The 19,106-nt window shown below is 40.7% G+C and overlaps 1 protein-coding gene across 1 annotated transcript in view; it reads left to right on the top strand.

Moving 5' to 3' along the window:
- kdm7ab (lysine (K)-specific demethylase 7Ab) overlaps positions 1-19,106 on the top strand; it is a 31,122-nt gene that overhangs the window by 9,918 nt on the left and 2,098 nt on the right. Inside the window, exons 2-15 of the mRNA XM_066724412.1 lie at positions 4,485-4,570; positions 5,247-5,364; positions 7,456-7,616; positions 10,341-10,482; positions 10,691-10,877; positions 11,331-11,493; positions 15,235-15,322; positions 15,465-15,571; positions 15,891-15,982; positions 16,179-16,265; positions 16,873-17,082; positions 17,800-17,927; positions 18,354-18,517; positions 18,984-19,084. Coding sequence (XP_066580509.1) covers positions 4,485-4,570; positions 5,247-5,364; positions 7,456-7,616; positions 10,341-10,482; positions 10,691-10,877; positions 11,331-11,493; positions 15,235-15,322; positions 15,465-15,571; positions 15,891-15,982; positions 16,179-16,265; positions 16,873-17,082; positions 17,800-17,927; positions 18,354-18,517; positions 18,984-19,084 — 1,834 coding nt within the window. The remainder of the gene's footprint in view (positions 1-4,484; positions 4,571-5,246; positions 5,365-7,455; positions 7,617-10,340; positions 10,483-10,690; positions 10,878-11,330; positions 11,494-15,234; positions 15,323-15,464; positions 15,572-15,890; positions 15,983-16,178; positions 16,266-16,872; positions 17,083-17,799; positions 17,928-18,353; positions 18,518-18,983; positions 19,085-19,106) is intronic.

The following is a 19,106-nucleotide window of genomic DNA, read 5'->3' as shown; positions in this document are numbered from 1 at the left end:
TCACTGCTGTCCACGCCCAAACAATAAATATTGTTTTTCTATCTCTGGTACAAATATTAGGCATTAATCTTTGCAAGAATGCTGTGTATTGAAAAGTAGAAATATCAAATCAAATAGAAAATCCCCAAAGCATCACGAGAATGAAGGTAGAAGTTACTCATTCTGATTTTGAATGGGGGGAAATATGTTTTAACTGGACTGAACTTAACATTTCCTAAAAGAAGCAGTATATCTCCTAATAGTGTATTTGACATTTATTTAGTTGGAGCTACAGATAATTGTGCTACATCCAGATGATGCAATATCCTGCAATTCTTAGGACACTTATTGAATTAATGTAATTATAAACAGATTAGTTGTATGTATATATGTGTGTGTGTGTGTGTGTGTGTGTGTGTATATGCTTATATTTCAGTCTTTTCATTCAGAGAGAAAAGTACATAATTCAACCCCCATCGTGTTTTTGTTTATGGATTGTTAACAGTTGCCTAGGAAATAAAATGCGTGTAATTTTTGTGACCTAAAATGCCTTTTCACTATCTGGGTCACAAACCCAACAATTATGTGATATTCAGGCAAAAATGTACCTGAGGTTTTCATCAGTGTAGGGTTATCTTTTTATTTTCAGATTATGATTCAAGCCATGTAACATGATTATTGGTAGCCTGATATTTTCTTCTGCTGTACAATTTCATAGGGTTTGCTATTTTATCATGGTTTATTTTAATGGTACGCTAGAAAACCAGTTCTGATACAGCATATTGAATTTTTAAATTTTTTATAGACTGTACATTTTCTGCCTTAAGCGGTTGTCTAACAGGAAGCTAGAGTCTAAAAATAAATGTGTGTGTATGTGTGTAGCGGCTGTGACCCCAAGAGTGAGAGAGAGTAGAAAGACTTAACAGATAATTGAAAAGCAGGGTGGGGGGAGGGGGAAGGAGGCGGCTGACTTTTGGGTCTCATTCACTCTTGGGTGTGATTCTTCCCATGTGTGTGACCGGATGTTTAAAACTTCCAAGCCTTTCCAAAAATGTTCACTGTATGAATTTTCCATAATAATCAACTTCCAGTCCTTTGTAGTGAAACTTCTACCTGCCCTGTGTTTGCAAGGGAAAAAATATTTAGTCAATAAGTGTTATTTTATCCAGAGCAATTTCCACAGATTAGGGGATGTCCCTGGGGAATCTCGGTATAATAATTTTCATCTGCAGGAAGGGCCTAAGGAGGTTCAGTGACAGTGAATAGGAAGTCATTTTTCATTGCCACAAAATGTCCTGTCCTTGGTTTGCTTAGCTTTAACTTCCTAGGTCGTAAGTGAAGGAAATACAATATTTACAATGTTATCCTAGAAAAGGTCTTGCTTTCCATTAATACTTGGCTTTCATACTCTACCAATACAAAAAAATAAGCTTTTGCTTCACAGTTAGGTGAGTGATGAAGTCGGTACCCCAGTGGTGGCTCCGAATTTGCTAAGGGCTGGCGTGAGTGGGTGGGGTAGACGCGGGTAGGGGTAACTCGCAGGAATGTGCTGCATTCATTAGGCGCCATGGCCATGTTTCTGCTCTGGATAAAACATAAGACCCATTGTCTCTGCTCCGGATTGCGCTGTGATACAGCCGATCCGCCTGGGAAGCACATGTCTTCACAGCGCTGTATTCCCGCCTGATCCATTTGGGGACACAAGCTGTGATTCATGGAAAATCAAGTGATTATTGCCAAGCGGGTATTAACATGAGAAACATGACTGGGGATTTGGGATTCTAAAAACAGAATTTAGGGTCTAAATGGTGACTCTGTGATCGTCTTCTGGCACAGTGCTCTGGAGATCCCACAGGCCTGCAACTTCCTGTGTAGCTAATGGTTTCTTTTTGAGTGTGTTTTTTCTATGTATTTTCTTGTTTTGTTTACAGTTTCCCCCATTTCCTGCAATTACACGTAGATCAAAGCTGATAACAGCCAGAGGAATTCTGTGTCCCTCCTCCAGGCAGCTTCTCCTTTTAATAGAAGCACTGTTTCCTTTTCAAAGGTAGTTCCCCTTCTGCTAATATCCCACCCAAACCGACAGGAGTCAAGAGTTTGAGCTTTGATGTGGGCATCGCCACTCCAAGTCAATCAATCCTGCTTCCCACAGCCTGGGCCTCGGCACACTGCCTTGCTGCCTGCACCAGAGAGACATTCCTCTGCAGCTGAGACATTCTCAGTCCCAATCCCCAGTTGGGACTGCATTCCCATTGACTGTCAGGGTAAACTAGATGCTGACAAAATGCTCACAAATCTGACAGATGATTTTGTTAAGCCCAGTTGTTTCTTTCTGTTGGGCTTAAGCACAGTTTAGACAGTTAATTGATTTCTTTTAAATGTTAGAATTGCAAAAACAAAGGCTGTCATAGTACCAGTATCCTTAACCGTATGATTGGAAACATTATATAACCCTTGAAATGAATGTAATTCTTTTAACAATGACTGCATATGTTTGGAATCGCGTTCTTACAGCATAAAGGGCACGGGTAGTTTTTTTTCCCCTTTGATGTTTGCGCAAGTCTACTGTGGTTAAATGCACTCTACACTTCCCCTTAAAAAACTTCTCTATTAGTAATAGTATAATGCATCTTTATGGGCTAAATCGTCTTTGATTATTTGAGGATGTAATCTAATTATTATTTTCATCAGCAAGTTTCATAAGAGGAGGGAAATGGTCTGTATTGTACCATGCTGTAACCACCCCATTTTAATAACTTCTGATAGTTATCTTCTCAAATACTTCCTACTCCATCATCTTAGGACATCTAGGGTTGCTGTTTTAAGATGCATCTTTTTCCTCTTCTTTTTAGTTATCTGCAGTGTATAATATGTTGGATATTGTCACTCTGTTAAGCCAGGGTGAGGTAAAGGATTCAAGGAGTCTGAAATGTGCAGTGGATTCTCTTAATTGCCTCCTCAGATCCCCCTCCCCCCCTCTTTCTTTCTCCTTGCAGGCAATTCCTATGCTGTGTAGTGTTGGAGTGTTGTGCTCCAGGGCTGTAGCTCCGACAGCCAGCTTTTTTGTTCAGCCCATTTGTGCTGGAGCCACACCTTACCATGTGTCCGTTGATTCAGCTGGGCGCTTCTATGACAGAAGGTGTTCAAAAAAAAAAATCCTTAATTAAACAACAAAGGTTAGAAGTTGTGCTTTAAATAGTAATTCAAGATGGTGACTTTGCAGCTGTTTCCATGAGATGCATGCTAATGGTACAAGTGAGCTCAGAGTTTGCTTATAAAAACATGATTCCACTCAGTAGGGCAATCAGGGTTTCAATTTCTAGTGTCCATTCTCTGTTATCTATTAACAATCACTTCTCCTCAATATGAATTAACTTTCTCTTGGATTTGCAGTGCTCTAGAGCTGTTAACAAGCTGTTTTTGTTACAAAGCTAGCCTGTAACTTTGAGTTTGCAGTGGAGGGTGGGGGGTGGGTTGTAGGAGAATAGCACGGCAAGGATTTTGTTTGGAAGTGCTGTCCCCCCTCTCCCCCCTGTAATTTAGCTGCCTATTGTTCCATATTCTCTCTGCCCCCTTCGTTTGAAGGATGCTTCTCAGTGATCTGTCCTCGTTTGCTGAGCTGACGGCGATCAATTTGAGAAATAGTCTCGGCCGCTTAAGTGCAAAGAGATTGTACCTACAGTAGTCATGGCTTTGTCTTTAAATGGCTGTTTACAATAGTACAATAGAAGACCAACAGAGCCGTTCAACTTTTTCAGAGCGACCAATTTCGGAGTCTGCTGTACTGCCATTTGTTTAACATGCGTATTAATTTCACTGCGCCTCAGAAATGGGTCGCCCCCCCCATGCCTAAGTGTTTCCATCAGCACTCATCATAATTTCTTTGTACACAGTGTAGATGTCTCCTGAGTCCCTTGCTCTTTATTTAATTACTTTAATGTTACCTAGACAAAGCTGAACACCAGACAGAACAGCCATTTTTTAAAATCAATTATATCTAAAAATAATACTCTGCAGTATTGAATAGTATACTGCACAGAATTCACTTTAGTACTGTATGAAATCAGCTTTGCCACAACAGCTGCTGAATCTATGTTGTTGTTCTTAGGTAGACCAGTCTAGGGTTCACTACCAGAGAGGTAAGGCTAGGAAGAGATGGAGCATATAGATAGATCCAAAAGGACTTTGTTACCTTCATATTTTGAAACATCATTAAAAAAACTATCTTAACTCAATACAAAGCCGATATTTATATTTATCTTACTTTGACTAATTGTCGTGTTAGCCCTATAATGCTCATCTTTAAGAATCTTGTGTGAGTCTGTTTTACTTTTTGATTGGCAAAACTTATTTTCAGACTTTTTTCAGTCTGAGAAATCAATGCTAAACTACATTATAAAACAGTATTGTCACTTCATGCTGCAAGAATCTGTTGTTTTCTATCGAGCCCTTGTCATTTCGTGTACGTACAAGGTTGTTCTAATTGATTGCTCTGTTTGTTTCAGCTGCGTTCAAGTGGAAGAGCACCATGCCGTCGACATTGACGTCTACCACTGTCCCAACTGTGACATTGTACGCGGACCCTCCTTGAGTAAGTGTCTCGCCTTTGCTGGCTTCCAGAACGCAGCGTATTGGTCACGAGGGAATACCAGATATTAATGAAGCATTTTCCCTTTTGATTTAAGATGGTGCAACCAACCACTATGACTCACGAGAGTGTATCAAGGCAATGTTATAACTGCAAGATGGGTAATTGAATGGCAGTATTATTGATTAATAAGAATGTTAAAAGACCATTTTCTAACCGGGTCGGTGACTCTTATGAACTGGTTAATGGCTACATACCTTAATGTGGACATTAATGTTCAAAACCCCTTTTTACTACCAGGGGGATTAGGTTGTCAGGGAAGAAAAAGAAAATCTAAAAGACGTGAAGATAGTGGAATGAAATGTGTTTCCCTGCAACAGTGTTTTGTCTTTCTCTGACAAATCAGCCAATCAGACAATACCCGTTATCTTAAAATGACATTTGTAGTATGACATTGTCCTTTAAAAATACTATCGGTAAATCTGTAATATACATTCAATTGATGCTTAAGTGCCGTGAAGCCTCGTGCAAACGTTTGAATGATTTAAAACAAAGATGGAGTCTGGTGGATTGACAATGCCATGAGAGAAGTTATCTGACTACTCCAAAGGGCAAGGTTGATTCTGCAGGTGTAATACAGTGCAAGTAACAGGCCGTTATCCCTTTTCTCCCCCTGCAGTGAAGAAGCGCAATAACTGGCACCGTCATGATTACACAGAGCCGGATGATGGCACCAAACCAGTGCAGGCGGGCACGTCCGTGTTTGTCAGGGAGCTGCAGGGCCGGTCCTTTCCTAGGTAGGTGCCTATAGTTCGTGGTACAGATACACCATACACCTCGCAAACCTCTGGCAACTTTATAGACAAGTTGGCTGTCTAACTAAATGTACCTCCCATTGTCAGCAGACATTTACAGCATTTCTAAACCTGCTGTTCAAATCCAAGAACCTGTCTGTGTTAGAGCTTGGCATTGAGGCAACACTGACCAGACAGCCCAACTTGCCTATAGCCCCATGGGCATCAGGTCTGACCATACCACGGCCTTCTCGTTGCAGTAGCACTGCTGTAACAAGGACATGGATGAAATTGTGACAGAATATGTAAATTGATGAAAGATTTCAGTCAAAAAATCTAAATCATGGACCATATATAGATTGCTTCAGGTACATATTGCTCTAATCACTGGTCCCAAACTTTGTACCCTATGTAGATATATTTGTCCCATAAAACCCAATCTGTTATTTTGCTATGTATTGTCTTTTTTTTAATTTCCTGTTACAGATCTAATAATATACATTTTGGATGAGTCATTTTTGCTTGTGGTTATTTGAAATTTTAATGAGCTAATCTGGGAAAAATAGCCCATGAACTGTGATGCAAGACAAAGATTTATTTTATTTATTGCATTTATTTTTTGTTTAATACAAAGTCACTGCTCTGACTGACTGACAGACTGGCCAGTGGTAATCTGAGGTATTAATTTGTGTAATATATGGGTGCAAACTTTTTGGAAAACCATATAGAACCATATAGGCTTAGTTTTAGTCTTTTGGGGGGTCTCAGCAGGAAAACTAAGGTGTTTTATGGGGGGTTAAGGTACATTAGTAACTTGCCCAACTGTAGTTGCGAGTTTCTGCAGTACTGGTTGAATAGAAACTGCAGTATCACAGTGTCTGTAGTACTTTGCCCTGATTTATAGTAGAAGCTGAATGATGCATTATGTTGCCAAGGCTACAGGCCCAGGACTCTTTGAAAGAGGCTGGAGTCTGCAACTCATAAAATGAAAATATTGCTCCATAAATAAATATCACTGACTAAAAAGTGAGGAGTCCCAGCTGAGTGTCCAGACTGAATCCCTGCATGAGAACTGATGACGTAGAAGTCGCATTCTCTGTGAGACTTGTGTTTTGTATGAAAAATGTTCCTGAAATGTACCATGTCCAACCTGAACAAAGAGGTTTCTTTTTGCCCCGATTCAGGAAAGAAAAGAGGCTTTTGTTGACTTAAAGCCAGGCTCCCCAAACATTTTCCTGTCCTACCTCCATTTAAATGTAATATGGTTCTTGCACATGTCAACAGTGTTTCTGGTTTGCATTATGTCATGTGAAATTGTGTGAGTTATGGCTTGTTTAATTACTTACTGAGAGGAGCGTTAAGACTCAAGCAGGGGCTGGGGAAGCGGCCTGGGCTAAGAGTAAACAAACCGTTTCAGTTCATTTAGGGTCTTTGTGTAGATTTGCGTATGGGGAATGGTAAATTCTTCACGGTGAACCGATGAATCCACTTCATGGAAAGATACAGGCCCGTTTGTGCTTTACAAACAAAGCCCCTGTTTTAAGTGTTACAGAATGATTTTATTCATTTTTGTAAATCTTAGATGCATCTTATGATTCAATGTCTTGTATTTGAAATGGGAATTGTACTGAAGGTTGAACTGTATAGGGTGTTCCTTGCCATTTCAGAAATTGCTCCCGTTTTATTTCTTCCAACATCAAGGGAGGGGCCCCATGGTGTGAAAACCTTCAGAATTGGTCTCTCTGCACTGAACAAACTGACTACAAGATCAAATCTCTGCCTTAATCAGTTGTGCTTGACAGAACATTTAAAAGATATCCAACATTTAATTCCCAAATCTAATATTAACCTTGTCTATAATTAGCAGGTCTTTGGTGAGTTGCCATTGCATGCTAATCTGCTTTGCAAAGAAAAAAAGAAAAGAAAATGAAGATGGCCAACTCTTCTCCTTTTAGAACCTTGCCATTAAAACAAAATAAAAGAAACATGATATGATATAGGTTGATTATAAGGTCATTCCTTGACATGTGTGTGATTGGAGTGCAATTCATCCCTGTAATGATCTCCCTCTCCTTGCCTTTTCCGATGGTCCAGTGCTGACGAGATTGTGGTGAAGATGCAGGGGAGCCAGGTGACCCAGCGCTATCTGGAGAAGCAGGGGTTCGAGTATCCCATCGCAGTGCATAGGTTGGACGGCCTGGGGCTCAAGCTGCCTCCCCCCACCTTCACCGTCAAAGACGTGCAGCATTACGTGGGTAAGTGTCCAGAAATCGCTCACACGCTTTATTAATGCATGAATGGCATAGTAAAAACTAGAAACCTCTTTTCTGTTTATCCAGTACATTGTAGCTGCCTTGACTGTGATTTGACACTGACGTTTAGGTTGGTTATCCAGAGCTAGGTGGGGATGGTCATTCACAGGCTGTTTTGTTCTGAAACTCAAAATTTCTCTAGGCACCTTCCTTTTGTCTGTTGTGAAAATGTAAATATTAGTCAACCTCTTGGGTCCAATAACAAAAATGGTTTAGACCTTATAAATGTGTCCACATGTATGTATGCACTTATAGACACTCCCTCCTGGACACTCTTATGGTTATCTCCATTTACCTCTCTTTAAAGGGAAGTTAAAGACCCCGACACGTGTCCAAACCTACAGATTGTTTGTGTTGCTGCCAGTTGCCATGGTTTGTGCCTGGAACTGGGCTGTCAGGCTCTGTGCACTTGCCTGGTTGCCAAAAATGAAACAAAAAGAAGTATTTGGAACGAAAATAATCATAAAACCCGTTGAGCGCGCACAGGGCTGCAGTGCACATTCACGTGCCCCAATGGAAACGTGGGTTCAGATGGGCTCCTATTACACATGAAATGAGCCTTGTTGTCTCAGGTTAGCCTCCTGTGGATTTTAGTTCCAATTACAAAAAAAAACGTCACACCAGCCTCGTGCTGAGCCGTCCTTCTTTAAAAGAAACCTGAAGGGTTTTGGAAGGACTGGGGCCTAGATTGCGTTGCACTCCCACAGCTGGGAGACAAAGCTTCTGCAACGCCTGCTGTCGCTGTGCCTGACCGCAGCCACCTCCGCTGTCATTCACATTCATTATTAAAGCAAGCAAAAAATGTAATCGTACACTTCGTCTAGGCTGCGGCTTATTGTACCTAAGTTTTAATTACGTTGCCATGGTCACCCATTTCCCATCTTTCAGGTGTTCAGCAGGCATGTTAGCGTTCAGCAGAAGCCGATTGTAATGGGGTTTCCTCCTGGGTGGGATGGACATATCTGTGTTACCAGGCATTTACACATGTAAATATTTAAGATTTATTCTGTAGTACAAGAAAGGGATTTTAGGAGACTGCAAATTGCCTGCATGACTGTGAGTTGTGATAATTATTACATTATTTTTAATACACGTTTTACCACTTGAATTTAAAATTATTTGGGGATTAACTGATCTTGATAAAAAATTATGCATTTTAAACAGAACAGTATGGGAGTAATACATGGATTTGTTCAAATTGTGAACCAAATACAATGTAAAATGAAATGCCCATTTCTCAATCAGTGCAGGTTTTATTTATTTATTTATTTGTTTATTTATTTTAAATAGGTCTTTAAAGATGTATTGCAGTGATGCAGTAATCAAATAGCATCCATTTGATTGAATCGGATTGTGCTAGTCTATTTCACTTTATTTTCTTTATTTATAACAAAATCTTGATTATAGTCTCGCAGTGGGCACTAGACATTGAGCTTGATTTATATTTTACATAATGCCATTTTCCAAACACTCTTACTGTGCTTTGTAAATATACTGATTCAGTTTTTACACATTTATGATCCACATTGCAGACTTTATTCACTGAATAGACCCTTTTGTGCAAGGGACTTTTTTTTCCTTCCCCAGAAAGTCTGCTTTGAGGGAAAGATTGATCAGCGTTATTTGCAGTTTGGGTACCATAAAAATCCACTTGCTCTTTTGCTACGGTCGAGGTGCTTTTATGATTTAGGACCATCCCCACAGTCAATTACATGATTGCGGCCAGCTTTCCCCCTCGCGTCGCAGCCTCCCTACACTGTGCACTCTGTGTCCACCCTCTCTCCAGCTGTTCAATCCTGACATCAGCCCGTAGCCAGCTGGGGCCGAGCATGGCGGGCTTTCACAACTGCCAGCTGTCCCTGTCTGCCTTACAGCACCCTCCCTGCCATTCGGAGTGGCTGCCTCACAGCTGTCTGTGGCAAATGTTATTGGGCGCGCAAACAAGACGGCTCCTGCCATCTTTGGGAGAGATGCGCTGGGGAAAGATTGCGGCCCCACTTTCATGAGATTTCCAGGGGGACTGTGAAAATGTCAGCGAGCTCGCAGTTCTTTCCTCCCACACTCTTAAATAGGAGCGCGAATCCACTCTCATTCCTCAGCTCCAATACCGCCGGCTATGCCACATTTTTTCCTTTTAGTCGGTCTGTGATAAGAATCCATAGGAAATGGTTTTCTCTGATATGGTTGCTTTCACACAGCAATTTCAGTACACAAATTGACCTGCAAAATTGTTTCTCGGCACCAAGTTAAGCATGTAAAATGTAGCCTAATTATAGCCAAGTTTTACTTAAAAGAATCTTTTGTGGTTTATGTTTAGATGAGTGAAATGTTAATTATTCAAAAATTAATTGTGAATAACGTCTAAAAGTTATATATAAATCCCCCCCATTGAGGTGCAGATATAAGGCCTACATGTCTCAGTGTTTATGAGTGTAACGAAGAGAAGAGTGATTTATATGCACCAGTACCGTAAGTGAGATCTTGTTTAGTGTTTTTACATGGCTTTGCACTCCAAAAGCAGGGCTGACCACAGGTGTACCTCAGTCACATCTGTAAAGTGAATTGAAATACACCATTAATCAGTTCTGTGCTTTTCCTAGAAGGTCTGTAACGAGCCAGTTCTCATATACAGTGTTTTGTAACCATGGGTTCACTTGTTCTCTTCAGGGGCTGACAAAGTGATTGATGTCATTGATGTGGCCCGGCAAGCAGACAGCAAAATGAAACTGGGGGAGTTTGTCAAGTATTACTACAATCCCCAGCGGCCAAAGGTGTTAAATGTCATCAGTCTAGAGTTCTCGGACACCAAGTAAGTCTTCTTGGCCCACTCCTCTTGATTAAAAGGTATTTTTTCAGTAGGAATGGACAAATGTGGTATTTCATTTGATTTGTGTTGAGTAGAGATCTATGCAAGGCCCTTGCTTTAGTGGATAGTCTGTGTCTGTTCTCTCTACAGTTGTGTCTTTAGAAAAATCAAAAATACCTGCAACTCTGACCAGTGCTTCCCTCTTTCTCAGAATGGCGGAACTGGTAGTTGTTCCAGATATTGCCCAGAAGATGTCGTGGGTGGAGAACTATTGGCCTGATGACTCCTTCTTCCCAAAGCCCTTTGTGCAGAAGTACTGCCTAATGGGTGTGAAAGACAGTTATACAGACTTCCACATAGACTTTGGGGGCACGTCTGTGTGGTACCATGTACTCTGGGTAAGTGAATAGGAGCTAGGACTTCTACCTTCTGACCTTTGATTTTAAACCACATTTCTCTTGGGGGGGAAAAGCTAGGGGAGGGGTTGAGAAGCTTTGAGAGATCTAACCCATGTATTCCCAGCAGAACTACCAAACTCAGTTGTAAATATCCAACACCCATATTATTTTGTGCCACTGGTTTACCATCCAACTCTTCTTTCTTAGAGATAGGGTCCCAATCAAAGAGGCGTCATGTCAATTAATCACTTTGAAAGACTCCTGGACAGCTTCCTGTCTGGGGTCCAAAACTGTATTTACTCTGTGGCTTGAGGCAGAGATAAAGATCTAAATTGTAGCCAAATAAGTGCTGCCACTAAAGGAAAAAGTTTCCCCTAAAATATATTTTTTGCAGGTTTTTGTATTCTTATATGAGGATAAAACATGTATCTGTCATTTTTCTACTCTTTGAAGGGTGAAAAGATTTTTTACTTGATAAAGCCAACCGAGGCAAATCTTGCACTATACGAGGCGTGGAGTTCGTCCCCCAACCAGAGCGAGGTGTTTTTTGGAGAGAGGGTGGACAATTGCTACAAGTGTGTGGTGCGGCAGGGAACTACACTCTTCATTCCCACAGGTAAGGAAAGCCTTATCGGCCTCCCCTTATCCTCTCCTGATGCTCTATGTCGTAACCTTGAACTTGTACTTTGTTGCTACTGTTGTTTTAGCCTGCTGAGCGATTTACTCTTCCTTTACCACCCCCTTGACCAGGTCCCTTAACTCTTTCAGGCTGAAGCAGACGTCTCGGACGTACTCTTACCTGCCGAACCTGTAGGCAGGTGGAAACTGACAGGGATTCTAGACTTTTCCTGCAGGAAAAGCACGTATTGTAATTACCCTTTATGTACCTCAGCAATGCACATAATCATTCAAAATAAGCAAACCACGAAAAGGACTTTGAAGCTGGTTTTCCCCTCTCGATCCCGTTTCACAGGAAAATATGACCGATTTTATATTTTCCTCCTCGAAAAGTATAACTTCACAAGACCCCCATCTGGTATCCGCACAGTCGTACTTAGATTTTGTTTAAGAGTACTGCATCTTAACAGGAGTTATTTAAGTCACCATCCTATTTCACGTCTCATAATATTTTGACGCCGATATTCTTTTCAGGTCAGTGAGTGTTTCTTTCTGAATCCAGTTCAGTTGGAAAGTTGGACTGTAGCTCAGATTGTGGAAGACAGAAACGGATTCCCTGCTTATGCTCGATTCTGCAATTTGCAAAGATTTACTTATTCATTATTTTAGTATAAACAAAGCACAGCAGCTTTAATGATAATTGCAGGAACACACTTCTGTGATGTTGAAACTGAATCTGGAAAAAAATTGCATTCTTTTCTCCCATAATATAAGCAAAAACGCAACAAAGCACAGTAAGTATTGATGGGGGATAATTCGGTTTTAGAAAAGCATTTGGTTTAACATGTTGTCATGCAGGTTTGTGTTGATCTTATTGCTGCTTTTATTTGTGTTTGGCCACGCTTAAAATGGGTTCGTAAAGCTTCGAATTTGGCATTTCATGCATTCTATAGCATTAAGCTTCTCGGTTCTGACTGTAACATAGAAGGGTCTTTGTACCAAAGGACAGCTCTCATTTGGCAGCAATGGGAAAAGTAAGAAAGCTTTCACAGCTGATGGTGTTAGCAGACTCTCTGAAAAAGTGTTCCCCGCTGTGGAAACCCAGCTCTGACCTGGCTGTAGACTGTTGTTCTGGCCTTGATATCTACCTCTGCCCTGGATCCTGACTGGGGTCCCCCCCCACTGCTCTGGAAAAACACCCAGATCAGAACCAGATTTCTGACCGTGCCACATGGAAAACCAGCTTAAACTGTCTTCTTGCATAGAAGAAATAGTGTTGTATTTAATGCATTCAAAAAAAAGTGAAAAATCTTTGTCATTTTAAATAATTGCACAGTTTAATCTGCACAATTATTTCTGTAAATCTTGAATGAATACATGAAAGCAGTGTACATGAATACATGAATACACTGAGAAGAGTTTTTATTTTGCAGCAAGACGCATAGAACAAGCTGTGTAATTTTGCTGAGGAGAGAGAATAATGATAATCGTATCCTAAGTTATCACAACATAACTATGAAACAAAGACCATGATGATAGCACTGCATACCCTATTACAGTGCGGACAATAACAGTGAAAGACATTTATAGCCAAGTGCCATAACCATGCCGAATATTACAGCTTGGACAAAAACAGTGCATGACGTCTACTACTACTACTACTACTACTAATACTACTACTACTAATAATTTCCTGTCGAGTTTGTATCATGTTTGACACAATCTGTTGGTTTTGTTTAACAGCACTTGGCTTTGACCTGACTTTCGTAGTGCCTAGCAGAGGAGTATAGCTGGGAAATTCCCTGTCCAAACCATCTAGAGACCGAGCATAAAAATGTACAATAAAAACATTTATTAGTAGTTTGTGGGAGTTTGATAACTTGACATAACCATTAGGTCAAAGTTTTCTCTCCTTTGAGAAAGGTATCTTTTCTATAAAGTGTTTTAAATAAAGGTCACTTTGGGCAAATCTTTTAATCTCTTAGCAGAGTGAAATGCAAATGCTAGATAATTCTCGGATCAGTTAATCTACTAATTGTTCAGGTGAAACAAACCTTTTTTACATGACGCCACATTAGGTTTTGATTATTATTAGTGATCGCAATATTTATTGATGTTTTGACATGTTAATATTTCATTTTTAATTATTTAAAACGCACTTTCAAAAATACAACTTTATGCTTGGTTATGCTAATACCCCTATTACTAATAATACACTTGCAATATTAATACTGTAATTATTTAAATAATTTCTTGTTGTTCTATCCAAGCAAAAGTGATATGACTAAAAATCTAAAAAAAAATCTAATTTCACCCCAAACTATAAATTGGATTTGCTGTTATTGTCTGCACTATAATAAGACATACTGTGTTGTTGCGCTTTTTTGTCATCCTTGCTTTGCTGTGGTGTCATGTAACCGTTTCCTAAAATGTTGCATTTTCAGAGGGCTGTTTGTTCATGTCAATATATGTATTATAGTTTTTTGCTTATTATCACACTCAAGAAACCGAAAAACATCTGTTTTGAATGTATAACAGGCAAGGGACTGAGGATTGTTAGTGATTTTCCACAGCAGAGCAATAATATGGTACATATCCTTTTAGTAAATTGAATTCATAAACGGTGTAAAAATAATTTGTTGCATATCATGATATGTTACTGTTACACTGCCTTAGTTTCTCATGGATCAGTTATCCTACCCTTCAAAACCAGGACATTGTTTTTATTCAGCAGCAAAGATGTTTTCCTACTCCTCAGAACTGGCTATTTTTGAAGGATCATTATTTGGTACAAAACTACAAATCAAGTAGACACTACTCCTGGTATCCTTCGTAATTACATTGCAGGAGCACTGCCATTGCACTGCACACTTGACTCCCAGTGCAGTGCAAATGAATGGGCAGGAACGTGTGCACCACCCTGGCATTCATCCCTGGAGTCAACAGTCCCCTCTGTGCTGAGACCAGATTATTGTTGAACTTTGCAACAGAAACATTCATTAGGTTTTATGATGTCTCTGCCACATATAGAACCAATTTATAAATATATTTTTCCACCGTACAAGACATTTGGAAGTGTTCCACCCAAAGTGGCCAGACTTTCCTGTCCTGTTAGGTTTTTTAAGCATTACAGTTGGTGCCTTGATTCACTTCTATCAGACTGAACTGCCCTTCGACCGCACCACTCGACTTCTCTTTTTTTGTGGTGTCCAATGTCTGAGCACCAGAGACTGGGAAGATGACTTCCTCTCTCCAGTCTCTGAGTCTGGGCAGGTTCTCTTTCTCTTCCTGTGGAATTTGGAGAGCACTGATATCCTGGGAGGAACTCGCACCAGCTCGAGCATTATCCCTCTGGCCTTGTCTTTGGCTTTCCCGGATGGAAGGAATGGAAGGGGAGGGGGGGGTAGGGGGTTGTTGCCTCTCTGAGGTGGATTCACCCCCAAGCGTCTCCATGCTATTGATGTCTGTGTAGCATCAGTACAACTGCAGCTGTTCATTTAAATCCTTTATGGACCAAGGGAGCACAGTGTGTACAGGGATAGAATGATCTCTAGGCAGCAAAAGTGAACTAAAATGATAATCTGCTTGAAATAAATTATATTTATATATATATATATATATATATATATATATATATATATATAAGATTGAACGAACACCTGGTACATATGTTTGTGGTCCGCTATCCTCTTGACTCCTAAGCGTGTGGCAATATAGTAATTAATGTTTGTTTTAACAGGTTGGATCCATGCTGTTCTCACCTCTCAAGACTGCATGGCTTTTGGTGGAAACTTCCTACACAACCTTAATATAGGCATGCAGCTCAGGTAAGCTGGCGAAAAGCAACTGGTTCGCCATCAAAATTTTTTTTTCCCACTGGTATGTTTTATATACCTTTTATGATCAAGCTCTGAAATCTGACCCTCAGTCCATTTGTGTGTCCCCCCCCCCACCCATTTCTCCTGGCAGGTGTTATGAAATGGAGAGGCGGTTAAAGACTCCTGATCTCTTTAAATTTCCCTACTTCGAGGCTATCTGCTGGTATGTGGCCAAGAATCTGCTGGAGACCCTCAAAGGTAAAAAAAAAAAAAAACAATATTCAACTTGACGAGGTTCTTTACTGTTGACAACACTACGAATCCCAAAGTTAATCAATAATCGCCCAATGAATACAGCTGCCTCTGGGTGAAATGCCATTCATAATGCTTAGAGCATTATCACATGAATACCACGTCTTTAGGGGAGTGGGGGGTGAATACATTTACATAGTATTTAGTGTTTGTTAGCTTATCCTTTTTATATGTTATGAACGAATGGCAAACTTTTGGATACATGTTATAGTTTTAACAATAACAGGAAACAACTGAGAGAGGTTTTATTTTTCTGATCTTCCAGAGCTGAAAGAGGACAACTGCCAGCCCCCTGTCTACTTGATGGAGGGTGTGAAAGCTTTAACAACTGCACTGAAATCCTGGCTAAAGAGAGAGGTGAGTTACTGCACTGGGTACCTCCCATTCACACTTTGGTAGACTGGAAACTGACATTCACATTCTGACCCATTCCCATCTCCAGTGACTGGTGTGTTTGCTGTGGTATTTGTGCAACACGGGAAGGCCTTGATGGGAAGTAAAGCTGCCCAGCATTACAAGCTGTTCACCGTCTTGCTTCGGTTTGTGTCTGCAGGCTACAGAACCAGCTAGCGAAGTACCCGACCATATCCGGCCCAACCATCTCATTAAAGAACTTGCTAAGGAAATCCGCTACCAGGAGGTAAGACCAGCATAACCCCTCGAGACCCATGTATGTGTACTGCATACACTTCAATGAGAGTTCATAATGGCTTTATTTACTAACTTTTATTCATCATTTGGATGGTTTGCCCTCCTTTTTGCATACTAATTGCAGTGTGGCTCTGGTTATTGCCTGGTTGGCAAATATTTACCAGCCATCTGAATATTATATAACCAGCTCCACATGCTTGGCACGGAGCCAAGTCATTATGAATACAGCACACACACCATGGTTTGCTACAGTGCTTACATAATCGGCACCAATCTTCCCATGATTCATTTTGCCCTCCCAATCAATTCCTGAATTCTTCTGGTTGCTTTTTATACCCCAGACCATGTCAGGGCTGTTCTTTGACTGGCATTTCCCCCCCCCCCCCGGAACTTGTGACACTAGAGATGTATGCACGGAATTACTGCATCATCAATCAAAGTGAATAAGCCATTAAATACAGGTCGAATCTCAAATCTCTGTTCCTGATCCACTATTTTGAGGTTTCTTTGCCAGAACCTGTGTATGAGCTTAGCTTGGGAAAGTCGTGTATGGTGGCTCTCGATGGGCGTTTCTGATCTGTGTGTCTGTTCGACAGGAGGAGCAGAGTGGTAGCAAGCCAATTAAATCTCAGGGACTGGGGAGCTCGTGCCCCATGACACGGTCGACGATGGAGAAGGGCTCCCAGGCACGCAGGAATGCCCGGCGGCTGCGAGATCACGGCACCAAGACCCCCTCCAACCTGGACATCCTGGAGCTGCACACCAGGGAGGTGCTGCGGCGGCTGGAGGTGGCCCCCTGGGAGGAGGTATGAGAATTAATGTCCTGTGCATTGTACAAACTGCAGCCATGCTCGTTTTTCTCCACTTAGTTGTGTTCAAGGCAGTTCCTTCTCTCTAGGCTGAATAAGATGAAACCATCTGAGCACCAAAGTCTGGTCCTATTCTTGTTTTGTGAAGAATATTTTTAAATAAATATATAAATAAGATGCTGTTTGTAAAGTTAAATATCAGTTTTACTGAAGATGAAAAACTTGCCATGGTTAATGGATAAGAAAGCAGGTAATTTTGTAGAAGTTAGGGGTTTCCCTAAAAATGCTGACAGAAATCAAACCTGGGATGAAATCACAGATAACGTGAATGCCGTAGTGCACACTGTAACAGAGATTTTAATAGGAAAAAGGAAAAATCTCCTGTCTGAGTTTTTGAAGAAGACTGTTTAACTTAAAATGTATTAATGTACCTAGTAAATTTAAGTCTAAGACTTAAAAGCATGCAAGACCTTTTGTGCAACCAGCTCCTGACCTTTAAAAAATGCAGTTTCTCTGAACCTGAATAATTAAAATATGTATTACTTGTTTCCCTGATAAATGTGGTAATGTTTTATGTATCAGTTGGAGTGGCCCAATTCTGTTCTTTAAAATTAGGACTTTTAGACATATGTTATTCATAGTAAACCAGTAGGACTACAGTGCAGTACAGTCCTGTTTTTTATTTTTTTGTATTAAAAACTCTGCACCTTTTAGGATGCAGAGTATAGCGCTAGGATGAACGGAAAATTTCACAAGATCTTCCATACCTCATCTTCTGTGTCTGATCGCAAGAACTTCAACAACAACCTGCGCTTGGTGCTCTCCAATGGCAGGATTGTCAGGTGAGGAAGAAGCTCTTACCTCTGTCAAAGACTAATTACCATGTGTGGGTGGAAAAGGGGTGTAATTTGATTTAATTGAACCCTTCTGGGCATAATTCGTCGGCTTTGTGAGTCACAGATCCTGTTCACACATTTCACACCAGGTTAATTACACTCATCGGTCTTCTTAATTGTTCATATTATTGTGTGATTTGTGTTTGTTCCCAGCAATGTTAAATCTGTAATTAGATATGTGTTAATCCAATTAACTTCCAGGATGCACCAAAGGTATTTGTAGGCTACAGACACTTTTTTTTGTGGTCAACAAAGCCAAAATGAATTTTAGAATAACTCCAGCACTGATTAGTGTTCCTGCACAAAAAGTAAATGAGCAGAGGAGGTTTGCTCTTATTGCACTGGCTAAGCGGTGTGTGTGTTTCTGTGCAGAGATGAAAGGCAGATGTCAGACAGGAGTCCGAGTGATGCTGACAGGAATGGCAGCTCAGGACAGTCAAACGAGGCCGGCAAAGTCAAGGTCAAGAAGGAGAGCTCGGAGGGGTCAGGGCAGGAGAGCGCCATGGAAACAAATGAGAAACCGAACCCTCTTAACAGTAAGTTGGCTCACGTGTGGGCTTCACCACTCGCTTTAAATTTGACAAGACTGCCCATCGGGAAACAAAATAAAAATAAAACTCAGAGCCACAGAGATGGGTTTTTCTTAGCTATCCTGCTGGCAGCAGCTACCACTGTCACTAGCTGTGCATCGATGGGCTTCTTCCATGTAGAGTTGGTCTTTTTCTGTCCAAAAATAAGTGTCTAGCTCAAGGGTGAGTCTAATCAATGTTGACCGGTTCACTGAAATATTCCAGTTACAGAGATTTTGATCATTTTTGATCAGCTCTCTTGTTATATGAAACAAATCAGTGATGTAATGTTGTATTAGGTGCACATCACAATCAAATTCTTACTTGCATTTAAAACGTACAATTCTAGTTTAGTTAGACGGTTCTTAACATGCGTATGTAAGCTATAAGACTCTGACCTTGCTTGTTTATTTATTCTTTTTTTCTTTGACAGTGTTTTTTGAAAGTGTGAAATCTGAACTCAGGAATGGAGCATCAGGACACTCTGACGTTTCCGACTCGGAAGCAGAGTCTGAAGACAGTTGCACTACACAGGTAGACCCCTGGTTTCTTATCC

The sequence above is a fragment of the Amia ocellicauda genome, chromosome 15 (genome assembly GCF_036373705.1).
Source record: "Amia ocellicauda isolate fAmiCal2 chromosome 15, fAmiCal2.hap1, whole genome shotgun sequence".
In the NCBI taxonomy this organism is placed as follows: Eukaryota; Metazoa; Chordata; class Actinopteri; order Amiiformes; family Amiidae; genus Amia; species Amia ocellicauda.
Note: the sequence above shows the minus strand (reverse complement) of the source record. Positions and strands in the feature narration are given on the sequence as shown.